Source organism: Nanorana parkeri, unplaced genomic scaffold (genome assembly GCF_000935625.1).
Source record: "Nanorana parkeri isolate BGI_ZX_2015 unplaced genomic scaffold, ASM93562v1 scaffold717, whole genome shotgun sequence".
Lineage (NCBI taxonomy): Eukaryota > Metazoa > Chordata > Amphibia > Anura > Dicroglossidae > Nanorana > Nanorana parkeri.
In genome coordinates, this window is record NW_017306985.1 from 323470 (window position 1) to 348712 (window position 25243).

Below are 25243 nucleotides of genomic sequence, written 5' to 3' on the forward strand. Positions count from 1 at the left end.
ATAGCCATCTGATCGCGTGAATGTGCTGCCCTGCAGTGTGCGCCCCCCCTCGGCGCCTCTCCCCTACACTGCCGTTACCTTTCATCCTGGGCTCTGCTGTCCCCTCTGCGGGCTTGGGACAAGCTTGGCAGCTGGAAGTTGAGAGGGAGATCAGCATTGTCCTCTTTGTTGATCTTCTCTCCGATCTCTGAATGCGGAAGTGGTGTGTATTATATCACTTCCACATTCAGCTGTCATTTCTTTGGCTGCTATAGCCAGAGAAGAAGCTGGTGAAGCAGATCTCTGCTTCATAAGCTTCTCTGGGGATCCCCAAGTAAAACAAATGTTTAAAAAAAATCAAAAAATGCTAAGTCCCCCCTGTAAACTTAATACGCGCTGGGTGTGCCGACGCTCAAAAACAAAAATTGTGCTGCACATGTTACGTATCACCGCGCATGTCGGAGTGTGACCAATAATTTTAGGACCATTAATCACTGATAACACTAAACTGATGAGCGGTAAAAGCTTTTAAAACATTGTCTATGGCCAATTTTGGGTATTGTAGTTTTTGGCGGTTTCGCGGGCTCGCGCAATTTTAAGGCTTGACATGTTTGGTGTCTATTTACTCGATGTAAAAAAAAAAAAAAGGAATAATCTCACCAGCACACCGGTTTTGTAAATCAATGATCCATTTTAATGGCACATTGCCATCCAATACAAGCGCTTTCGGGGCCGCAGGGGGGTCCCCTTCATCAGGCTCAGAATGTCATTCTGAGCCTGATGAGTCATTCTGAGCCGTGATTTACACGGTGCCTACCGTGGTCACTACAAGCACCCACCCAGTTGGGGTTGTTTTGGTAAGGAGTGCAGCAAGACATCGTGTTTCTAGATATTTACTCGATGTGACCCCGTCTTTTATATTTTGCATTAAATTGGATAATAATAAATTGTTTCATAAATTAATATAGGGGAAACAGTTTTTAAAAAAAAAATGTTTCCTTAATTTAGTAAAAACCGCCAAAATACCACCAAAAGAAAGCTCTATGTGTCCCCAAAAAATGGTATAAAATTCATTTCAGTACAGCGTTGCATGACTAAATAGTCAAAGTAACGCAGCGCTGAATACTGAAAAATGGCCTGGCCAGGAAGGGGATTTAACACTCTGGTCTTCAAGTGGTTAAGAGACAAAACAAAGGGAAATGTGTATGTATTGCAAAGATGAACAGAATATGATTTTTTATTTTTTCTCCACCATTAAAATGATTGGACACCTGGAAAAATATCTATATCTTACAGGAACTTTACCAGCGGGTATGCAATTGCCAGAAACACTAACAGATGCGGATCATACCTCCAGACTTTGCATCTTGACTATAGACAAAATCACAGCAAATACTGTCCTGTGAACTGAGTCTTTTTTACCACATACAGTATCTCACCCACTTATCTGTACATACATTAAAGGTCATTAATTATTAAGAAGACCCCAAAGACACCATATAAAAACTTACATTGTTGATCATGAGATGCATTATGGTTTTAGGCATCAGGTCCCGGATGGTCTTGTTGACTATAGCCATGTAGGAATCCACAAGATTACGGATAGTCTCCACCTGCCTTTCCAACTGAGGGTCCATTGAATGCATAAAGCTGTCGGATCCATTCTCATCAGACTCACTAGCCTGCAAAGCAAAGAGGAACAAAGGAAGATAAACAAAGTTCAAGAGGCAGGTCAGCAGAGCCCTTCGTGACGGCGTCCATGTCATAGTCTGTTACTGACACTGAACTAAAACAGCCAGGGAACCAGTGGGCAAGAAGGAATCTTCCACACTGTTTACTACCACAGGGCTGGTCATTATCTTTTAACGTCTCAGGAGTTTAGGACACTTCAGAATCCTTCGAGTTTCATCAGCCTGTACAAAGTAAGATTTTGTATGAAAATTTTAAGTGGAATTTCAGTCAAAATCTTTTTTTTTTAGTCTGTTTGGATAAAGATGGGAAGCTCTGGAATCCTTGCCAATATACAACTGCTGTGTCCCTGTTGGGGAGATATCCCTTTACTTCCTGCCCTGATGACAGTGGTCCAACTCTTTCCCACTCCATCCAAAATAAAAATAAAAAGTTTTGGTCGGACTTGCAACCTCTTTAACTGAATCCAAGGGTAATGGTAATGAATGGTGGTTGGTAAAACAGTTTGAATGGAGCCATCAAAATCTTACTATATACAGCCAGCTTAACACATTGAACAAAAATCGCTTTCCCCGATACTTGTATGTTTAGTTAAATGGGCATTAAAGTATTTACATTTTCTAAACAAACAAAAAAGCTTTACAGCAGAAGTAAAGTCAGAAAGAGATATTTAAAGGGGGACTTTATCAAAACTGGAGCAGACAGAATCTAGACTAGTTGCCTGCAGTTAGAAGAAATCACATCAGCCTGCAGGGACACTCTGGGGCCTCGGCCAAGAGGAACGAGCAGCAGACACTGGATTTCAGAGCCCACCACCTCTCCCTGCTGCATGTGTTTGCACCGCGAGGACAAAAGAGGTATGTGCCTTAAGTCACATTGTTTTTAACCCTCTGTAACTGATGGAATTGTTCTGCATTTATGTATAAAGTATTGCTGGAAGTTGTAGTCCTCTATAGCTGTTGCCATTCTGCATTGCAGCAGTGCAGAATGGCATCAGCTATAGAGGACTACAACTCCCAGCAATACTTTATACAGAAATGCAGAATGGTAACGGCAATAGAGGACTACAACATCCAGCAGAACTTTGCAATGCAGAATTGCAAATGCTGTATAAAATATTGATGGGAGTTGCAGTCCTCTATAGCCAAAGCCATTCTCCATTGCCGTATAAAGTACTGCTGGGAGTTGTAGCCCTCTATAGCAGTGGTCCACAACCTTTTTGGAATCAGGATCGGTTTAGCTGAAAAATGTTTTCCACGAAGCGAGAGGGCGGGGGGTGGGGTGGGAGGGGAGAGATGGTTTGGGGATGTTTCAAGCGCATTTATTGTGCACTTTAATTCTTTTATTATTACACTGTAATATATAATGAGATTATTATACAAGTCAACAGAATCAGTGTCAGTGGGAGTCCTGAGCTTGTTTTTCTGCTCTCAGGTGGCCAGTGCTGGCTTTTTGGTGGCCAGTGAGGGCTTTCAGGTAGTCAGTTGGCCACTATGGGCATTGTAAGAGCCGGGGGGGGGGCCCGAAAAAAAAATCTTGCACCAGGGCCCTTTGATCCTTAGGTCTACCACTGGTAACAAGTCCCATTTTTTTCCCACTGCATGCCAATGCATTGCAGGGCATTGGTGTGAACTGGCACCAGTGAATACAAAGCTGTTTGCCTTGTCCTTGTGTTGCAGCCCAGTGCAGGTGGTGTGAATGAGTTTTAATTCATCCTCAATCACATCATAGAACAGTTTACAGCACTTGTGGTTTGTTTACAATAGAAGGCTGGCAAAAGAAGCAAGGGGAGAGGAGCTGCAATGTATAGAGTCTTTCTTGTGAATCTGAGGATGAATTAATCCACAGGCATACAGCTACAGAAGTCAGTGAGTGCTTGTGTTAAAGATCTTTTACTGATTGCTAAGAATATGTGAATACTTTAATGTTCATAGTCTAGGGAACGGTTCCCTTTAAGACTATAAAGAGGGAAATATGAGTGCAGAGGAGGACAATGGGGAAATAGGGATTCCCCAGGTCCAACTGCGCTGTTTCACTTCAATATTTTATGTCAGGCATGCAAAATAAAAAGAATGTTATGGAGAGAGTTCGGGAGAAAGTCAGAACCAGGAGAGAAAAGGGGGAGAGACCCCAAATTAAATGTTCTGACCAGTCTCGGAGACAGACGAAACTGAGGATATAAAAAAAAAATGATGAGGGAAGACAGTAGCCCCCCTTGGAAACATCCCGCCAGGACCACTCATGGGAGAAGAAGAAAGGAAAGTGAGGTTGTTAAAGAAGCAGGAAGGAGCATTAGGACTCCCTTGGAGCTGACCGCACCACTTACTTTATCCAGGTCCTTTGAGGCCAGATTGAGCCACAACAGAATAAAATAAAACACACAAAAGGGGACAAAATAGAAAAACACCAAAATTAGTGGATAAGGAGGAATCCCTGACCCTTGTTTTTCTAAAATGATGATACAGGAAATGAGCACGGTGTGGAGTCTGGTGAGGTATGGCCAATGGCTTAAAATCTTAAGCCACCACAAAATGGCATCTTAGGGGAGGGAACTATGATATGGCATTCTGGAAGCAAAAGCAGTCACCATCTCATTAGGAATCATGACCAGCATTTATCATATAGTTCCACGCCAAATTAATTAATGCCTTAATTTATCATGGCACAAAGACTAAGGAAAGCTTGAGGATTACATTTAAAGAGATATGGTCTGTTTTTTTTCCTTTAACCTTTAATATCCCCATACACATATATGGCCAAACGTTTGTGGACACCAGGCCATAAACTTACATGAGCTTGTTGCCATGGACAATATAGAGTTGGTTACCCCCAGCAACTCTGCAGCTATAACAGCCTTCACTTTTATGCACATATATACACTATGTGGCTAAAAGTTTGTGGACACCTGATCATCACACCTACATCACACCTCCACTCGTCTCTAAGCTCTTTCCACAAAAGTTTGGAGTGGGTATGTGGGAATTTGTGCTCATTCAGCAAAAAGAGGATTTTTGGGGTCAGAAACTGATGTTGAACGAGAGAATATGCATTTCAATCCATCCCAAAGGTGTTCATTAGGGTTGAGGTCAGGGTTATTTGCAGGCCACTCTAGTTCCTCCAAACCAAATCCATCAAACCATGTCTTTATGGAGCTGGCTTTGTACAAAGGGGTGCAGTCATGTTGGAAAAGAAAAGGGCCTTCCCCCAAAAAAGTGTTGGAAAAGTACAGTTGCCTAAAATGTCTTTCTATGCTGTAGCATTAACTATACCCTTTACTGGAGATACCTGAACGAAATAATTTGGAGGGGTATCCACATACTTTTGGCCACATAGTAGCTGCTTATGTGTCCACAGACCTTTGGGCACACATTGTATTTAAAAAAAATATGTACTTGTAATTTACTTTGCTATGAAGCAACAATGTGTGCTGCATAGAGGGAAGTTTCAGCTGTCTGCATTTGACCTGTTTAACAGCAGGGTAGTGCTGATCTTGTTCTGTTAGGGTAACTTTTAAGTTTACATTTTCTTTCAGAGGAAAATAAGATCGGAACAAAATTTGTGGCGGTAGAGGTTATTTTTTTTATTTACTTCTCATTAATTGTGTGCTGCATAGAGGGAAATTTCAGCTGTCTCCATTTGATCTGTTTAACAGCAGGGTAGTGCTGATCTTGTTCTGTTTGGGTCACTTTTAAGTTACATTTTCTTCCAGAAAATTTAACTTATTTTATAAGGTTAGTTCCAACCTTATTTTTCAGGAAAATAAGGTCGGAACTAAATTGTGGGCGCTAAAGGTTATTTTTTTTTTTACTTCTCATTAATTGGTACTTAGATGTTACATTATCTCCACCTCGAATGGCTCCTTGGTCTGCTGTCAATAGAGACCTCACATAACCTCATAGTTATCGCCATTTAGAAGCATTTGGTAAATTAATGAGCACAAACCAGCGCAATTGTTGTTTTGTTAGTTGGCAGTCCCACCAAAATAGAACAAAAGTCAATAGTATAACATAGAATAACGCTTGCAGTAACATTTTTAGTAAACTGAAAATGATTTTCCAATTGTAAAAATTATACATATTTTGGGGGTCAGTATATAAATAATTTTGTGAGTTTTGATTTATTACCAAAAGACATCGATCATTGCTATATAGATGTCTCCTAGGAATATAGTTCTTTATAACTCAAAGGGGTCATCAAATGAGCAGCAAGTGTTGAGGCAGATGCATAATAGCATGAACAGATGACTAGTAACACAATGGGCCAGTCCCAGTAACAAACCATTCCGGGACATAGACAAATAATATATATTGTGGTCTGTCTTTATGGATTGTCTGATAACAATCAATGCTATCATTCCAGTCACAGGGCCGGATTTACCACTAAACACAGTAGGCCTCTGCCTATTGGCAGAAGAGGTGAAGGCACACGCTGTCACTATTTTAATTCAGGTTAGGTCCAGTAAATTAAGAATATGTTCTTTGTAAAAGGGATGTTATTAGTGCCAAAAACTGTGTGTATACAGGCTTCAGTGATGTAAATCTAGCCCTGTCACCCTTAAAGCAACCCTGTCGCCATACAAAACATTCCCTGCAAATCTCTCCCTGTGACAATAAATACTTAGCTTTCCTGCTGCCTGTGCTTCTGAACTTCACTCCTATGCTGTGAAACAACCACTGAGAGCTGCGGGGGAAGCAGGAGATTATCACTACCAGAAAACTGATACTTCTGGTAAAGACAATCTACTGGGCCCCCTGCAGCTCTCAGTGGTTGTTCCTGCTGACCTCCATGCTATTACTGTATAAGGGAGGAAGGAGGAATCACTAAGTGCTGTGGAGGACCCAGGAGACTGACACCCCTGCAAGTATCAGTTTCCCAGCAGACCTAGAGGGACAAATTCACTGCATTGGAGTGGATTTCAGTGGGACAGGAAAGGTATTTATGGAGTATGTTTTGTATAGCAACAGGGTCACTTTAAAATCCTTAGGACCTCCACATTAAAGAAAAGATGTTACCAACCAGGTGGCCTGATTATTCAGTATTGGTACATACCCCAGCTCTCTCTGGATAGACACCAGCACGTAAGAAAGAAGCCTTCCAACTGTCCACTTCTTCCTGAGTATCGCAGGCCAGCTCCAGCTGACGGTAATCCTTGTAAACATTCCTGAAAACAGAACAGAACCTCTGTCAATTTATATTTTGGGGAGATTTGCTTTGCCTTCCTTTCCTGGAAACACAACAGGAAGTGAGAGGAAATGTGGTCTTAGGAATGGAGGATTCATCCCACCCAAACCTCTACAAAGCCTCAGGACTCCAGGATCCAGACTAGAACCTATCTAGATGTTAAAAAACGACAAAGTTTGTTTTCTCTAAAACATACGAATCCTAAGGCCCCTCACCACATGTAGGTAAAAAAAAAACACACACAGCAAAACAGCAGAATTCGTTAAATGTTCAAGAGCAGCTGTTGTTAAAGTGTTTAAAGACTGGACTGTCAGCCGAAAATCTGGGTCTGAATGTGCGAATTGTGGCCGTCAGCGACTAGTAAATGTTAGGGCAGAACAGAGTGGCAAGACTGGTACAAGACAACAGAAGGGCAACAGTGCAGTGTCAGATTCCTCGCATCACCTTTCAACATCTCGTGGAGTCACGAGGCGGCCCAACGAAGTACTGATGGGGTGGTCATAATAATCTGGCCACTCAGTGTATTTACCCCTAAATGTAGACAGAGTGTCCCTTTTCAAGTGAAACAAATAATCTGAATGTCTCCAAAGAGGCAACACAAACACTGAAGCTGGCCATAGGTATTAAAAGACATGTGCAGGCACAATCCAACCATTTGGAGATGTCTCTCAAGCCAGCTGCAGGTATAAACAAGAACACTTGGGTGGCATTTATGTTAATACTGAAGGATGGGTAATAGAGAGATTTTGGTTTTCCTGTATGGGTATAGAAGCAGAAAGTGGAAACCCCACCAACGCAGGCTTATATCCAGGGGGATAGCAATCAGGTTCAAACAATGTTTGGACCTCAGCATCTGCTTGTACAACTATTAAGCTTGGCCAGACAGGTCAGAGAAATACTGATCACTATTATTCCTCCCTGTTATGAGACGTTTCCCTTGTCTAAAATGGCTATGCAAACAGAGCCTTTCACAAAGTCAATATTTGAATTTCCGATAACACTATCCCCATTGCTCTGTGTGGGAATGTTCACGTCTAGTGATGGGTTACTTAAGCCCCTGGGCACTACATGGTGGGATGGGGGCAAAGCATGTGCATCTAGTAGGGGTGCTGGGTGGCGTACCTGACTGCTAAAGATATAAGATAAGGTTATGCTGTTTGCTACAAGCTGATGCTCTTACCTTGTGGGAATACCTGCTAATATAGTGTTACCATAATGCACTGCATCTAGACAAAGAATATACTCACCTTTGCTCAGTATTGAACAGGGCAAAAATGAATTTGCTGGACATAAATCCTTTTTCAATATCTCTTAGTTTTAGGTTATCCAGGGGCAGCATGTATTTCTTCTCTTTTTCCTGTAGAGGGCAAACAATGAATACTGTTAGAAACTAGCCACAAATCAAGGTCTGGGAATGCAAAGCAGAAAAACAAAAGCTTACACTCAGTTCATTTATCTATATTGCTAATATAAAAAATTTTTTCTTCTTTATTAAATGCATATAGCATTCAAAACCAAAATATCACACATTGCCTTCTTAGAGACTACAGTGGAGGGACCTTCCTGCTTCCTAACCCAAAAGGCCACAAGCCATATGTCACTCTTCAGTAGTAATAAGCTGGGATTTGGTGCAAATATAGACAGCTAGTGTTTGTTTTTTTTTAAATGCGGAGGAAAATGTTCCAATGGATGAACGACAACTTAAGATCAATGAATAATCCACCACATTAAAAATATGCCACTAAATCTGTTCAATTGAACATACCTAACCAAATAAAACTGGTATTAAATATATATACACATACACACTGTATATATTTACAAGGGGGCAGGAAATTAAGAAAACAAGCCCTGAAGGTGGGGGGCAATCTCTAAAATGTGTTGATTATATTTTATTTTTATCCTTCCAAATAATTGCTATATCCAACGATGGGGAGTTTTCAACACCTGCTCACCCACTGCAACAGCTATCACGTTTTTTTCAGATATGAATTATTAAACTCAGTGCCTTACAAAAATACTTTAAGCATAAAAAAAGGAAAAATAAAATGCAACACTACAGTGGCATATGTAACACCCATCAAACTGTAATAAACTGTGGCTTATGAAATAATCCTAAAATTGTGTCATTGATTTTAAAAAATCATAAACTAAAGTCCAAACCCCCCGAGAAAACAAATCCCAGTTTAGTTAAGTGCACGCCTATTAAATGTCAATGCCTGTATGATTTTTTTTAATTTTATTTTTTAAAATCTAAACTCCAGCCACAAAAATCTTCATTTTAAAATATTCCTCATCTGCAACAAATGATATACATTGATCAGCCATACCATTATGACCACTTTGAGGTAGGCAAGCCAGTGGAGGCAGCGTGATGCTTTGGGCAATGTTCTGCTGTACAACCAACCTAAACATTGTTGCTGACCAAGTACACCCCTTAATGGAAAGTGGTAATTCCTGATGGCAGTGGCCTCTTTTAGCAGGATAATGCGCCCTGCCACACTGAAAAAATGGTTCAAGAATGGTTTGAGGAACACATCGAGTTCAAAGGGATGACTTGGTCTCCAAATTCTCCAGATCTCAATCCAATCGAGCATCTGTGGTATGTACTGGAAAAACAAGTCCTATCGATAGAGTCCCCACCCCACAACTTACAGCACTTAAAAGGATCTGCTATTGAGGGCTTCAGAGGTTTAGCAGAGTTCATGCCTTGATGGGTAAGGGCTGTTTAGTCAGTAAAAGGGTTTGTGGTCATAATGTTATGACTAATCGGTGTAAATCCACTTTCTGAGCATTAAATGTCTTTACCAACCCAGATATTAAATGATAAAAGTAGAAGTGACATTATCACTATGCTGCACAATGCCTGTACAGAGAGCAGAGCTGTGGGAGGGACCCAGCAGCTCCACCTACTACAAGCTGGCTGCAGAAAACTACCGGAGGGGGCAGATACAAGACCAGCTACCCTGTGCAAGGAGAGAGAGCAGCAGTGAGTGGTCTTTATTACAGGAAGGATATTTCAAACTGGATTACTGCACAGATCTAGAAAAAATACACAAATTACACCAGGATCTAAGTAAGAACATACACGCCTCTTGTATTTATAAATGATTTGCTTTTCCTGGAGTTCAGCTTTAACTTACAGGAACAAGATTACATTTTGCAAGAACTTACAGGAGGAAACTATTTCTGAAAACTAACAAAGGTTGAACTAGAGGTGAAACAGACAGTAACACAGGCTCTATCTTTAGAACATACTAAGCATTTTAAATGGTCCATATAGGAAGCACTTCCTCTTTTCCTTCTTGCATCTCAAGCAAACCAAAGCAGTTGGACATTCAGATCCTTACAAATGTCTATTCTTGCCTTGTTCTCTCTACTATTTCTTTTTTTTTTTTTTTTTTAGCCCAAGATGGCGTCCGGCCCATCTGAATCAGAGGCTGAGGATTGCAGCCGATCTGGCAGTAGCTCCCTGCGGGTGGCCCGATCTGCAGAATAGGAGAGCCTCTGCCCCTTAGCAGGGGTGTCAGGATGGCGGGCGAAGCGCTCCAGTCGCGCCGCTGTATCCCTGCCTCTGTCCCCTGTCTGCTTGCTAGGGGTGGGGAGCGTGTGCTGTGTGCCGCCGCCATCTTGGATCGCGGGAGGGAGGCCCTTACCGTCCTTCTTCTTGGACATCTCCCGGTCTCAATGTGGCTGCAGGAAGCCCAAAAACGGAGTGCAGGCGTCAGCGAGACCTAGGCAATCGGCTAGTGCAGGATAGACGGGTACCGGAAAGCCCGACGGGTATCGTTCAGGATAAAGTGCGGGAGAGCTCCCCTACAGACGTCTGCTCACATTCGGCTGCTGGCCACGCCCCCCTCTCTACTATTTCTCAGTGAAATGAAGATTGGTCTTATCACACAAAGATTGTCTAGACTCTAGCAAGTGGTATAATCTCTATGTGCATTAACGAGTACTTCTGACAGTCAGACGTTCTTGGTGACACTGTATAGCAGGGGTGGGCAAACTCCAGTCCTCCAGCTGTGGTGAAAGTACATATACCATCATGCATCTGCCTCTGTAAGTCATGCCTGTGGCTGTCAGAGTAGGGCCCGAGTTTGCCCACCCCTGCACTATAGTATTAACCCTTTGCTCCTCTACAAGGTTATATGTAGGCAGCTGAGGGATGGGTGGAGGAGCTTGGCCAAAACACACAGTAATTAGACAATCCCAGGAGAGGAGAGGCCTATGACATGGCTGGAGAGAGGGGGCTGTGCTAGGAAATTTACTCTTCCTGAGAAAGTCAAATTTATAGCAAGTTTAGAGGCAATTTGCAAATAAAAGAATGTTTGTGAAAAGGAAACATGCTGAAAGTAAGCATTTCAATTCTTGAATTTTCCCTTTCTTTGACTGCAATTTTTAGGGACAGGGTCTCTATAAGCTCCATATTATGTACTTGGAGAAGAAAAACTGTTTTTTTGCATGAAAGTGAAATGCGAGTTCACAATTAGCAGGCACACATATGGGGAAAAAAGGGCTGGACGGTTCTAACCCTACACGTGTTTTCTATTACCATTAGTGGCAAAGGGCCAATTGGTGCTCCACCCTTCTGTAAGAATATATGGGGTTAAGGAGCTGCAGCACATATTTCATTCGGCAATGGATTTTCAAAATTTTTAATGTAAAAGGAAAACTCAACTTTTACTGAAAAAAAAACTGATATAGATAAATGATTCCTAGAGAACAAAATCCATTTTGAAATATAATGCTATTAATATGCAGTTCTGTAAAAAAAGGAAGGTTGTGAGAATGAATGCACCATGTCATTTTATTTGTTCTAGTGTATCACCATTATTTGTAGGCATTGATTGAATAAAGATTGAATATTTGCCTGTTCAAATATGTTGAATAAGTCAAATGATATGGGGTGTACTTCCTCCTTTTTATATGACTCTGTGTTTATATTATTATACAGGATTTATATAGCGCCAACAGTTTGCACAGCACTTTACAATACAAATCAATGGAAGATTAGGAGGGCCCTGAGAGCTTACAATCTAAAAGGGAGTGGCAAGTGATAAAAGAGGTGGTTGCTGTGTGGGGATGAATTGTTTAAAAAAGTGATAGTTCAGTGGCTAGGTTGAGTCGGGATAGGCTTCCCTGAAGAGATGAGTCTTTAGGGATCGCCTAAAGGCAGACAGAGTAGGAGATCGACGGACAGGTTTGGGTAGGGAGTTCCAGAGGATGGGGAGACTCTAGAGAAGTGCAGGAGGCGAGAATGGTAGGAGTTGATGAGGGAGCTATAGAGCAGGAGGTCTTGGGACAAATGAACGGGATGGTTAGGGTGATACTTTGAGACTAGGTTGGAGATGCTGTATAGCAGAGTTGTGGATGGCTTTGTAAGTAGTTGTTAATATTTTGAATTTTATCCTTATAATTGATTTATTTTTTTCCTATTTTAATCTGCAGTCACATGCTACTAAAAAAGAAAATTCTGCTTCCTTGCTACCATGACAACACAGTGTACAGATCTTCCCCACGGATCGCACACCCTGTTCACGTAATTGGTTCAGAATGTTGGGTTACACTGCAGTCATCCTCAGAACTGCCGTAGTGAGCCTTCCATCCTCAGTGCGATACTGGCTAAGTATATTGCACATCTACAGGGATGCTAAGATGCAAGATTTCTCTTCTTCATTCCTCTGTAAATAAACAAAAGCTAGAGGAAATCCCACTTTACCACAAGGGAGGAATATTTTTGGGCAGTGTGTGTTTGTGTGTGTGTGTGTGTGTGTGTATGAAGCAAAGGCTGCTCCAAGCTCTTCTCTATAGTCTGTGCTTCCCCCTTTTGCTTTGCTTCCAAGTCCTTGGAAAGTCTTCCCTGTAAGAAAACAATGAAACTTGGAAATCCTGTATGAGAAATTCACGCAGAATATAAAAAAAATAACCTTCTGCTGGTTCCTTTCAGTGATAGTTGAGTAAAAAAAACACATGAGAAATCCAGCTGTTACATCTGTGAGTAATTGTGGGCAAGGCAGTTACAGGAAAATATAAATGTGTCAGCAGATTTCCAGCCTCTAGCTTAGAACTTCGGATCTAAAAGTCACACTAGGGGGGAAAAAAGCATTAAAAAAATGAAGGCCCCTAAAAAGAAAACACAAAAAGTATTGTAGCGCATGGTCCCATGGCTGTAATATAAAATATAGCTACATATGGTAAGTGCTGCAATGTCCTGCAGAGCTTACATTTAAAGATGGGTTCCATTAAACAGCTAAATACACCTTGAAATACAGGGCTGTAGCTACCATGGGGCGAGTGAGGCACTCGCCTCAGGTGCAGCTGAGAGGGGGAGCACAGCCAGGGCTGGCCAGGTTGCACCCCTCCGCCCTGTTGCCATGGTGAGCACAGGGCGCCAGGCGACCAACACACCCTTGGGTCGGCAGGGAGCAGAGGAGCGGCATAGGCTCCAGCTTCCCCTCGGATCCCTGCCGCTCTCTCCCGCCTGTATGGGCAGAGGACTCTGTGTCCTCAATCTCTTTTTCTATTTCAAAAGGGAAAACACACACACAAAAAATTTGTTTCAGACAAAATTAATGGAAACTAAAAGTGTTTTTCTTAGTTTCGTCAAATAAAACAAATTTTTATGCAATTTTAGTTTTCTGCGCATCCGCGCTGCCATCCAGGAGGCATGTGCATGACGTTGCATACAGCACACGTCTGTCGGAGGGCACAATTTTCTGTTCTTGCCTCGGGTGCAAAAGGAGCTAGCTACGGCTCTGTTGAAATACATACCACATATAGGAGCTGTTTTACCTGCCAAAGGATTGGTATTTCTGTCCAGCCAAACATTTACACAGTCATGCCACACAGCACAGTCTGGCTGTGGCATTCATTTGTTTTCTTATTTATATCTGTCTGGAATTCAGCTTTAAAGCGGACCTTTACCCTGATGTTTAAAATAACAACAAACACACCTTTAAAAATGTTTAGTAATGACAATCTACAAACACACACTTCTAGATAATTGCCGGCTTTGTATTCTTTGAGACCTTGTTTCTCTTTTCTTCCCCAGTCTTCTGACTGTGGCCATGTTAACTAAGGGCAGATTACTAGCTCTCCAGTTACTTCCTGGAACTCTGGCACATGTGACTAAGACATGTGACCATGCACATCATCTCAATGGAAAATAATGCCTTTCCCTGGGATCTCGTGAGATTACAGATAAGATTTCCCAGCAAAGCTCTGCTGATGTAACCTTCCCAGAATGCAACATTTTGGCACTTACATCATTTGTGGCATAACTGGACCAGAAAGTAGATTAGCTCTTTTTGTAAGTAAATGAAAAACAAGTTTGTTCAACTAATGGATGTAAGATGATTTTAAATCAGTATGCAGAGCTGCATGCTGGTGTGATTTTTAGCAAAAGGGGGTAAAGGTCTGCTTCAAAGTCCGCATGCAATATAGAGCTGTCTCCAGTAGGGTTGCCACCTGTCCAGGATTCACCCGGACAGTTCGGGTTTTGAATGCTGTGTCGGGGTTTCATGGCAGCTGAAATCCGGACACAAGATGTCAGGCAGACAGGGGCAACCAAAATGAAGATGGGGCTACTGGCCCCCCACTGAAAATAATCTTGACTGTGATATTTACATATTAATGGGTGGCACTATTTACATATGAATAAGCTGCAACTCATTCTCCCCAAAAAAATTCTGTGCATCGCTAGAGTGTTCGGGTTTCACTGGATGGAAAGGTGGCAACCCTAGTCTCCAGCCACAATTATTCTTAACCCTTGCTGTGAGGCTACTATTGCACAGCAAGGGTCAAGTGCTTATTTTCATCTAGCTGAACCTTGGAGCCGTGTGGCTGCAGCCTCGCTCCACCTCCACTTCAGCGATTGAATATTCCTCAGCGTCCTATACACTGTATAGGATGTGATGGCTCACAGGACTTTGGACCGCTGGAGCAGAGGGGGGAAAGACGGCTTTGAGGTTCAGGTGATTATATCTTTTTTATTTCTGACTGGTAGATCGCGGTCGACCTTATGGGCACCCCTGCTCTAGTGTATTAGTTGCAATTGGGAATCATGTATATTATTTGCATTTTGGACATCTGTATTGATGATGTATTAATATATTTAGCATCATGCAGGGTGATGGTAATTTTAGATGGTTTTAAAGTCTGTAGTTGTTTGTACTTCATGATTATTAGAGTTTATTTTGTATTTGTAATAAAGTGATGGTGATTTTTTGGTTTGGTACTTGGAATTCCCTGTGTATGTATTTCCCTTGGGGAGTCTTCAATAATTCATTGTATTATAGATTTTTATTGGGAGTTGACGTTGTTCACAGGGAATAATTTATTTATTAATTGTTACTACTGCACTGCCTAATTTCGCCCCTTTCTTTTATTGTCTAATTTTTAACCCTAGGTGAAAATTGCAGTGCACACTGCAAGGGTTAAGAATAATTATGCCTGGAGTTCTTCTTTAAGATCATCTTCAAGCCTTTACATGTGATTCTCTGTTCACACATTACAGTTCTAATTTTAACGTGTAATTCCACCTTCTGGACACGGATTACACCTAGTTTCACTGTTGGCATCAAGCATACTTACTTATTCTTCCTCACATTTTTTACTGTATGTCAAATTGCCTGCTAGCTGAAGATTAAAGCATTAAAAAGTGTATGAAATGTTTTGGTCAGTGAAATATTACATCAGAAGCATTTTGTTATATCTGTACAATAAATGTAAGATAAAAAACCTATTGACTGTATCAGAAATTCAGAGCTGTCCTGTGTCCTGTACACTCAGCAAGGTCATCTGGTGTCCTCTCACTTTATCTTGCACTACAAAACAATAAGTCCTTATGCTGTAGAGATGAGAATAACAAGCAGGTTTTAGTGGTTTAACAACAGACACCTGAGCAGTTACACCAAGTCATTTAAGTGTAGTCCACAAAAACACATGTGGTGTCATTCCTCAAGAGGAAAATAAGAGCTTAGTGCATTTCTGGTAGATCAACAGGCATGGGGAACATATCAGTACAGAAAAAAAGAGCCTGCAATATTTTCAGACCAGGAAAAGCAATTTAAAATATAGTTTGGTATAATCCCTTTAATTCTATGTTAAATATCAACAGTTGTCAGCTCACCCAATATCATATATAAAGAGTTAAAGTACCTGAACTAGAAGGCAGTCGATTTAGATTTCATGCTGTCATCTAGCATATGTTAGGCACTTATGGCTGGATTGAGAGATTTTAGGCAGTTTACAGCAGAGAGGAAGCAAAGAGAAAACCTTTCTAAAGGCTCATGTCGAAGGGCATTAGCATTTGGAGCGCACATCAGTTACAGGTTAACAAAATCCTATTGGCTTTATGTGAGCAGGGCCGGCCTTAGGCCTTTAGGCGCCCTGTGCGAGAAAGCTTTACAGCGCCCCTCAGTGACCACACCCCTCATTGGCCACACCCTTTAAGGTGAGAGGGAGAGAAGCCGCCCCCAGGACGAGCTGTGTCGGCCGCACGGCGCCCTTGTTGCCATGGCGCCCTGTGCGGCCGCACTGCTCGCACACCCCTAAGGCCGGCCCTGTATGTGAGCAGCACACTTGGCAGTTCAGAAGCTGCATTGGACCTGCTTTGTGTTGCGCTACGTTTCTTTGGATGCCTTTTCTTGTCAAACCCTGCATGCATTTGCTTTTGTATGACAAGAATGCCCATCGTCATGAGCACTAACATGGTGATGCAAGGCCATGTTCAATGAGCAGGCTGGAAGTGGGAAGGTGTCAATGAGAGCAGCAGATCTTCAGGTTGGAATTGTGTTGTCACCCTCTGGCTATAAGGTGTGTCAAAGGTTTGTGAACCACAAAAGTGGCTGAACAGGGCTACAAATGTTTGGTTGCTAATTTAATCATATAATTACCTGTCTGGCTGGATGTTTGCTTTAATGAGTGACAGTTGGAAAGACTGTATAAATGGCATCCATTAGATGCCCATTTTTATGGGAATGTGGGGACTTTTGGTTACATGCAATTTTTGGTGTTTTTTCCCAGTTTTTGTATTTTAGTGTACTGTCTCTTTAAGAGTATCCAACGGTGGATTTTTTCGGCGGGAAAAACCGTTATTTTGGCGGGAAAACATCGCCACGAGTATGGATGTCAGTTGGGATTTATGCCCTATATAAGGAGGTGCAGAGTTGGTTAAAATCATCCAGTTGGAAAACCCGTTTTGAAGGCTGTGGAAACCTGGCTACAATCAAAAGGGAAAAATCCCCAGCATCAAGCTAGGCATTTTTAATGTCCCAGTTGTAGGGGCCTTATAAGTATGGTGTAGCCACAAAGTCCTCACTGCCTCCAGGCAAAGCTTGCCTATTTCTAATAGATTGAGAAGGAACAAACCTTGCACAGAACTGACCAGGATAATACACTACTATTTTCTTTTTTCAACCTGCGGGCTGAACGACAAAAATAGAACAGATTCCTCCGTGTAATATGCGGGTCCGCCCGCATGGCGTAAGGCTCCGCCCACTCCTCCTACATCATCCTACGTCCACGTCTACAGGGCGGCGCTCGGCACCGCCTGCTCCAGGGGCATCACTCTGCTCCTCCTCTATGGCGGCCCACTTAAGGACCGAGTGGCGGAACGATCGGCGTCTCAGTATTGAGTTGGATACAGATGCTGACCGTCCCTGTGTTCCTGACCCCTCTTGGAGAACTGATTTGCAGGACAGCAGAAACCAGGAACTCAATCTCCCTCGCCAGCCCTGTTGGGCATTCCTGCACTGTACATTTCATGCGCAGCCCAGATTACCCTCACAGGTGCTGATACTCTGGACTAAGGCTGGGCACACACCTTACAACTATCGCAAGACTTTTGTCTTGCGATGGTTGTAAGGTACTTTAAAAAACGTACGATCTGCCTATCTGGCATAGGCAGATCGTACTTGCGATGATCGCAAGCCACGCCCCCTGTGGGGCGGGCATCCGATGACCGCAATGCCGAACGGGCAGTGTGCGCTTGCGCACACCGGCCCATCCGGCTTTTATCTCACGAACATGCTACACACCCGCCAAACATCGTACGATGCTCGGCGGGTTTTGAAACATGTCTGTAAGTTTAAAGTCGTGCGACCTTACAGTAGTAGAGCTCAAACGGCTTCCACACACCTTACGATAATCGTATGATCGCGGGATTTCCCGCGATTATCGTAAGGTGTGTGGGGACCTTTAGACACGAGGAACCGAGACTACCATCCCACTTAAAGGGACTGTGGTATTCCCAGGACGCTCCCTCTCTCACTCTCTCGCAGAGGATCCTCACCTGTTGTTCCTCTACACTACTAAACGCAAGTACCATGCACTGTGCCAAGTGATAAAAGAGTGGATTAAAGGCCGCTGCAGATTCTGGTTTGATGACACACAATTGGAGTCTATGTTGTGAATACTATTGTCTTAACAAATGAATACAGTGATTTAAACTGAAACCGTTTCTTTTGTGAATATATGGATTTATAAGTTATACGCTATCCGCAGCCGAGTTCTATATAAGTGGTTGTCACACGTTATTAAAAATCTTACACTCCGGCTCCTTCGATCAGCTGATCGGGTGATGCCGGCCGAAAGGGTGCCATCAAGAAATTTGCATAGTATATGGCGACCTATAGTCAGCCCACTGTGCTGCAAGCATCATCTTCTGTGTCGAGGCCAACAGTGACTACTTGGTATGTAAAGTCTGTTGTTTACTGTATTTTTTTCTTTGATGTCATTCCTATACTTTTACAGTTGCAATGTATTATATAATGATAATGATAATAATAATAATAATGTATTCTCAAATCAGTGCTACCAAACTGAATGGTCCCTATGTGATACACTCTAAACTAATTGATATACGTGATAATAACAATAAAAGTGATAAATAGTGTGAATATAATAATAATAAAATATAATGCAATTCAAAGCAAAATGCAAGGACAATACAGACATCTAAAATACAGCTTACCACATATAAAAAGCACATATCTTATGTAGATGGGGACTTACCTCATCATCTTTGTACCAAGACAGGTTCTCTGCTGTGAGGACGAACCAATATTCCTTTGAACCTCCTTTCATTATACCAATGTTGTTAATGGTCAGCCACCCCTTCCGGATGACCTGTTCAATGAAAGGTGATTTTGTTACTGCAGAGAAGATGCATGTATATCACATATACACACCCCAACTCACTGTCATTTATCAATGCATCTGAGGAAGAAACTGCGGTCAATGATAGCCAGATAGGTACCCCTGACCTAGAGAACACAGCACAGTGAAAGGAACCTATTGGTTGTTATGGGCAACACTTACTTTTTTGAGACAGTCCTTCCCTCTGACACAATGATAAAATGAGGTTCCATGTGTTTAGTATTAGAGAGATTTAAGTGACACACTGACGGCATGCATTTAATATGTTAGGGTTACACATCTAGTTATTTAAAATGCATTAATAAATAGTTGTTTATACTTCCCATAAAGCTTCTCTAACGGCTGTGTGCACATACCATAGTGAATCATGTATAAGTGGCAACAAGGTAACTTGGTTACTGGGCCATGTGTCCACCGGGCTGTGACCGGTCAATATACACTGGTCAACAAAAGAATCATTGGTTTAAAGAGATTGCATGTCTAGATACTTACATCTGAAAACAGAGTACACAAATATTGGCTGTTATTTAATTCTTAGATGTGTTAATGTAAAACTTGCAGTCACTATAAAGACATAATAAACCCATCCAAACCTGGGCAATTCAAAAATGTGCATGGTGTATAAACGTATAGGTGGCAGCTACCTTCAGTCACATCTAAATGATCAGCAGATCTTGGGAAGTTATATACAAAGCTCACATTTTCCTCCAAATTTCAGCTTTGCTTGCCTGCTCTTGACACCTGAACCTCTCTACTGGTCACACAAAGAACTAATAAGAAAGCTTTGGAGGTGACATGGGGCGGTAAGCTAACATTTAATAGGAAGAGCTGCCTGTAACTGATCCACTGATCATTTTGACACATGGTTTTCAATGAAGGTAAGCTCTACCTATTCACGTTTACAATTATGCTGTGAAGCACACAGGTCGTGACAGGTTTACTTTAGCCTCTCTAGGACTATGTTTACCAGTCATTGAAGAACAGCATCCGTGTTGCCGTATATGACTACCATAAAAGAATTGGTGCTGTTAAAACTAATTGAAGTTTGAAAGAAAAAAAAAATCTCCTCTCTTGCCATGTTAGTTATGCCGCCACTCTGTTTAAAAGAAAAAGACAAAAATGCCACTTTAATTAAGCATTTAACGTGTGTCTTATAAATTTTCAGTTCTACATTTAGTGCTGATAGAACAACACTGCGCACAGAGCAGACATATGCAGTAGCACATACTGACTGATGAGAGTGCAGCTTGCAATTAGTCAGTACTTAAACTGCAGTACAATTGGGCTACCACACACCTCTGCTCTTTGCAGTATTTTATTACATAATATCAATTTAAAATAAAAATGATGACCACGTGTTAACTGAGTAGCTGTATTTGTTCAACAAGCCCGTATTACGGGACATTTACATATAACCATGTGGCAGAGAGGAGACGTAAATTGGAGCACCAGTGCCCGGTTTCTGAACATCACACGATTATGAAGCCACACAAGGAAAAAGTAAAGCGTGAGAGATGGTGGGGTCACTATGCGGTCTGAAGGCAGGAATGTGACAAGCTGAGATTAGGAGACACATGCACACACTTCAGGCAAAATCCACAAACTCACTCAAAAAACACGAGAGCAGAATGTCGGCCATCTTGTTCAGTGCTCGGCCAGGCCAGACAATGAAATGGCAGCAAGCCTCTGTCTGCTGAATAGGCTGTAAATATCATGCTGCTGCTCTGTCACTAAGCAGAAAAAGCTTGCCAAATCCAGCCATCTCTTATCTGTAATTTGAAGACTGCTCCCTTCCAGGGGAGGAGATAGAATAGATGGAATTGCAGTCTGTGAGATGTTTAACTCCAGACCTTTCATAGTTTTTCACAGCCATCAATCCGGTCATGAGACGAGGCCTGCTTCTAATACTGTCTTATCCATAGAAAATAGACCATTTTTTATTAGGAGCTGCTTAATTTATACCAGACTCTTCCAACTATACAATTTTTTGTTATTATTTCATGTTATTTTTAGGACTAGGTCAATCAGGAGACTTTCACTGGAGTCAATAGGAAAGGCGAAATTAAAGAGACTCAGTCATGTAAGAACCGGGGGCTGCCATTACTGAACTCTTCTTTAAAAAATGTTTGTTCTCTGCCTGTCGTGCTGATGCTTTGGATTCAATGCCTTCAGAGTAATTGGCCAGGTGCAGCTATAAAGATAAGATAATTCTACTTTTCTGACACTCATTTAGGGCCCATTCACACTGAAGTATTGAGGTAATGCACCCATTAGCATGTCTGTAAGGTCTCATTCACACGGACATGCAGCGTGCACGTCCATGCAGAGACAATCTGACATACACTATATTACCAAAAGTATTGGGACGCCTGCCTTTACACGCACATGAACTTTAATGGTATGCCAGTCTTACTCCGTAGGGTTCAATATTGAGTTGGCCCACCCTTTGCAGCTATAACAGCTTCAACTCTTCTGGGAAGGCGTCCACAAGGTTTAGGAGTGTGTCTATGGGAATGTTTGACCATTCTTCCAGAAGCGCATTTGTGAGGTCAGGTACTGATGTTGGATGAGAAGGCCGGGCTCGCAGTCTCCACTCTAATTCATCCCAAAGGTGTTCTATCGGGTTGAGGTCAGGACTCTGTGCAGGCCAGTCAAGTTCCTCCACCCCAAACTCGCTCATCCATGTCTTTATGGACCTTGCTTTGTGCACTGGTGCGCAGTCATGTTAGAACAGGAAGTGGCCGTCCCCAAACTGTTCCAACAAAGTTGGGAGCATGAAATTGTCCAAAATGTCGTGGTATGCTGATGCCTTAAGAGTTCCCTTCACTGGAACTACGGGGCCAAGCCCAACCCCTGAAAAACAACCCCAAACCATAATCCCCCTTCCACCAAACTTTACACTTGGCACAATGCAGTCAAGTACCGTTCTCCTGGCAACCGCCAAACCCAGACACGTCTATCAGATTGCCAGACAGAGAAGCATGATTCGTCACTCCAGAGAACACGTCTCCACTTCTCTAGAGTCCAGTGGTGGCGTGCTTTACACCACTGCATCTGATGCTTTGCATTGCACTTGGTGATGTAAGGCTTGGGTGCAGCTGCTCGGCCATGGAAACCCATTCCATGAAGCTCTCTACGCACTGTTGTTGTGCCAATCTGAAGGTCACATGAAGTTTGGAGGTCTGTAGCTATTGACTCTGCAGACGGTGACGTCTGCGCACTGTGCGCTTCAGCATGCGCTGACCCTGCTCTGTCATTTTACGTGGCCTACCACTTTGTGGCTGAGTTGCTGTTGTTCCCAATTGCTTCCCCTTTGGTATAATACCACTAACAGTTGTACCACTAACAGTTGACCGTGGAATATTTAGTAGCAAGGAAATTTCACGGGACACCTGAATCCAATGATTTGGAGGGCTGTCCCAATAATTTTGGCAATATAGTGCACCTGTACGGATGTACAAATTCGGGTCAATGTGTAGACGTGTGCAGCCACATTCTGCCATAGAGGTGTGCAGACGGCTGCACATGTCTACACACAGCACCAGGACCCTCCCAGTCATGGATGCGCACTGTAAAGCTACTTTACGTTACAAAAAATTATGCATGTCCATTTTTTTGATGTTTTAATGTACTGGCAGCAGATTTATTTGAATGTGCTTTCCTAATGCAAAGCATGCAAAAACGCGTATGCATTAACTTAACACCCTTGGGCACATAAGCCCTTGCAGCATGCTTGTCCTAGGTCTGTGACGCAAAAGCACACAGAGTCAGACACAGCCAGGCATCTAGCATTTATTTCAGAAGATCAGCAATGACAGTCTCCATACTCCCCTCATTAGGTTTGTTTTGGTGCAATGAGTTTAAACGTCTTGCTAAATGTGAAACAACTAAAATCAAAACATTAAACAATAGTACACAAATAACGATAACAAATTACACAAAAAAAATTACACAAAAAAAAAATTAAAATCACAAAAAATACTAAATAAAAGACTACTCCTAAATACACTAAAAAAAGAAGAAAAAAAACCCCACACCCTTTAAAAAAAAAAAAACAAACAAAAAACTTTTACAGTTTTACCTCAAATTCCATCTGTTCACAGAGAAAAAGAAAAAACTTGGTTTTATTTCACCTCATAGTGACACCGACTTCTACCTCACACATATTACCTGATAGTATACCCGACTTTTACCTCACACATATTACCTCATAGTGTACCAGACTTCTACCTCACCACATATTCAGGCATCCCAACTCTCCCGGACGTTTCAGGAGTCTCCTGCTACACAATAGCAGCTTCCTGAAGCTCGCGAGAGAAACATTTTATCCTGGAAAGGTTTACTCTGCTCTATCTAGCAGAGTAAACCATCCCGGGATCCCCTGCTATCTGTTTTTTTTTCTATTCTGATGGCGGCCGCTGGCTATTGCAGCCGTTCACTGATGCTGTCAATCAGCAGAGGTGGACCTGAAGTTCTTCTTCATGTCTCCTCTGCTGATTGACAGCAGCAGTTGGTGGGTGCAATAGCCAGCCTGCTATTGGCTATTGCAATTTGGAATGGCCAATAGCAGCCTAGCTATTAATTTCCCTGCAAGCTTGGTTTTTGTTTTTTTTAATTCTGCGGCCGCTGCAAGAATACAAAAAAAACACACACAAAAAATCAGCACATAGCAAGGGAAGCATTAGCTCCTCTGCTATCATTTCAGGGAGGTACCCTCTCATTTCTGGGCACCTCCCTGAAATTAGTTTTGGCAGGTTGGAATCCCTGCATATTACATCATAGTGTACCTGAGGTCTACATCACACATTTTACCTCATGGTGTACCTGACGTCTACCTCACACATATTACCTCATAGTGTACCTGACCTCTACCTCACACATATTACCTCATAGTGTACCTGACCTCTACCTCACACATATTACCTCATAGTATACCTGACTTCTACCTCACACATATTACCTCATAGTATACCTGACTTCTAGATTTCCACCTGGTCAGCATTTAACCCTAATTTGGAGAGATCTCCTATCACTTCCTGTAGTGCCTTAAGACAGGAAATGAAGGACAATCTCCCCAATGAGACAAAGATAAGGTTGCTACCCTTTCTGGGAACAATACCAACCTCACAATCTCTTTCATATTAATAAACTCTGGTGTAATAATGGGCAGGCCGCAACCGTAGACATGGTCAGCCATAACAAATGGCAGGGGTTTTAGCCAACCTCTGCTCCATCCAGAGCTAAAATAACGGCTTTAGATATGCATCAAGAAACCTTATTGACTAAACCATCCTAGAATATGACAGTATTTGTTTTCAGTAAAGGCCGGTGGCCATTTTGTATGATGTCCTCTTCATGATTTTCACCTGGTCAACATTACACCAGGCTGGCCAGTAAAAATGAGACTTGTTGCCAATATTGTTAATAGGAAAGAGGTAATCAGGCTGATATTTTCATCTTGTAAAAGGTGAGAACCTTACCTTACATTTTTTTTTTACAGGTCGTATAAACCGTTGACAGCCTAATTATCTCTTGCAGCTCTGTAAAGCATTTCAGGTCTGGATTCTGAAGTAAAAAAATCGTTATGCAAGCCTCCTAAACTGTGACAGATCTAATTTATCAGAGTGACGTGGCTGCCGGTCAAGGTCTGGAGTGTGGACTCTCACACACAGTGTTAATAGCAGGAAAGGAACAGGAGGAAGGGACATGAGCACACACAAGGGGGGACTGAGCAAGGCAGGAGGGTGCATCTGGGGCTCCTTAAAATTATTTTCTGAGTGTGTATGTTAATCAGACCACGGTATACATTCCAGTTTTCTGTGAGGTAAAGTGAGGATAAGCGTGACGTGTTCACAATGTATTACAGCAAGCCTGTGGCTAAGTTTGATATATTACAAACCATTGTGTTATTCAGTTTAAGAATATAGTGGCATCTAAATTTTTTTGCAGATCTTCTAAGAGGTCAATTTGTGTACCGGTAGCTTGATTTTTTTTTTTCATATTGTTTCGCAGTGATAAATGCCTGCAAAATGACTGCCCTGATGCACTCTCTCTGCTTGGCGCATCAGCCGCTGCCTGACTACTCACCAGGATCTCATCCTGCACAGGGTAACCATAGCAACAGCAGCAGAGTGGAGAGGAGAGAGAGGAGCAGATGAAGAGGGATATACATTACTAGCAGCGCGGGTGCAGAACCAAATATGCGTTGCTGCAGATTCCACGGCCCGTGCATGAA

General features: G+C 42.2%; 1 protein-coding gene across 19 annotated transcripts in view; it reads right to left on the bottom strand.

The window, feature by feature from the left end:
- The window catches only part of DNM1 (dynamin 1), a 142028-nt gene that overhangs the window by 30467 nt on the left and 86318 nt on the right, over positions 1-25243 (bottom strand). For 13 of the 19 annotated variants that reach the window (XR_001941625.1, XR_001941623.1, XR_001941624.1 and 10 more), the window contains exons 14-19: positions 25096-25107; positions 18865-18978; positions 8097-8206; positions 6718-6829; positions 3995-4006; positions 1491-1661 (exon numbers count right to left, since the gene is read on the bottom strand). Coding sequence is in view for 16 of the 19 variants with exons in the window: in XM_018564041.1 (XP_018419543.1) it covers positions 1491-1661; positions 3995-4006; positions 6718-6829; positions 8097-8206; positions 18865-18978; positions 25096-25107 (531 nt within the window). In the remaining 3 variants the exon portion in view is untranslated. The remainder of the gene's footprint in view (positions 1-1490; positions 1662-3994; positions 4007-6717; positions 6830-8096; positions 8207-18864; positions 18979-25095; positions 25108-25243) is intronic. The other 6 variants (XM_018564045.1, XM_018564044.1, XM_018564043.1 and 3 more) reach the window with 3 other exon arrangements.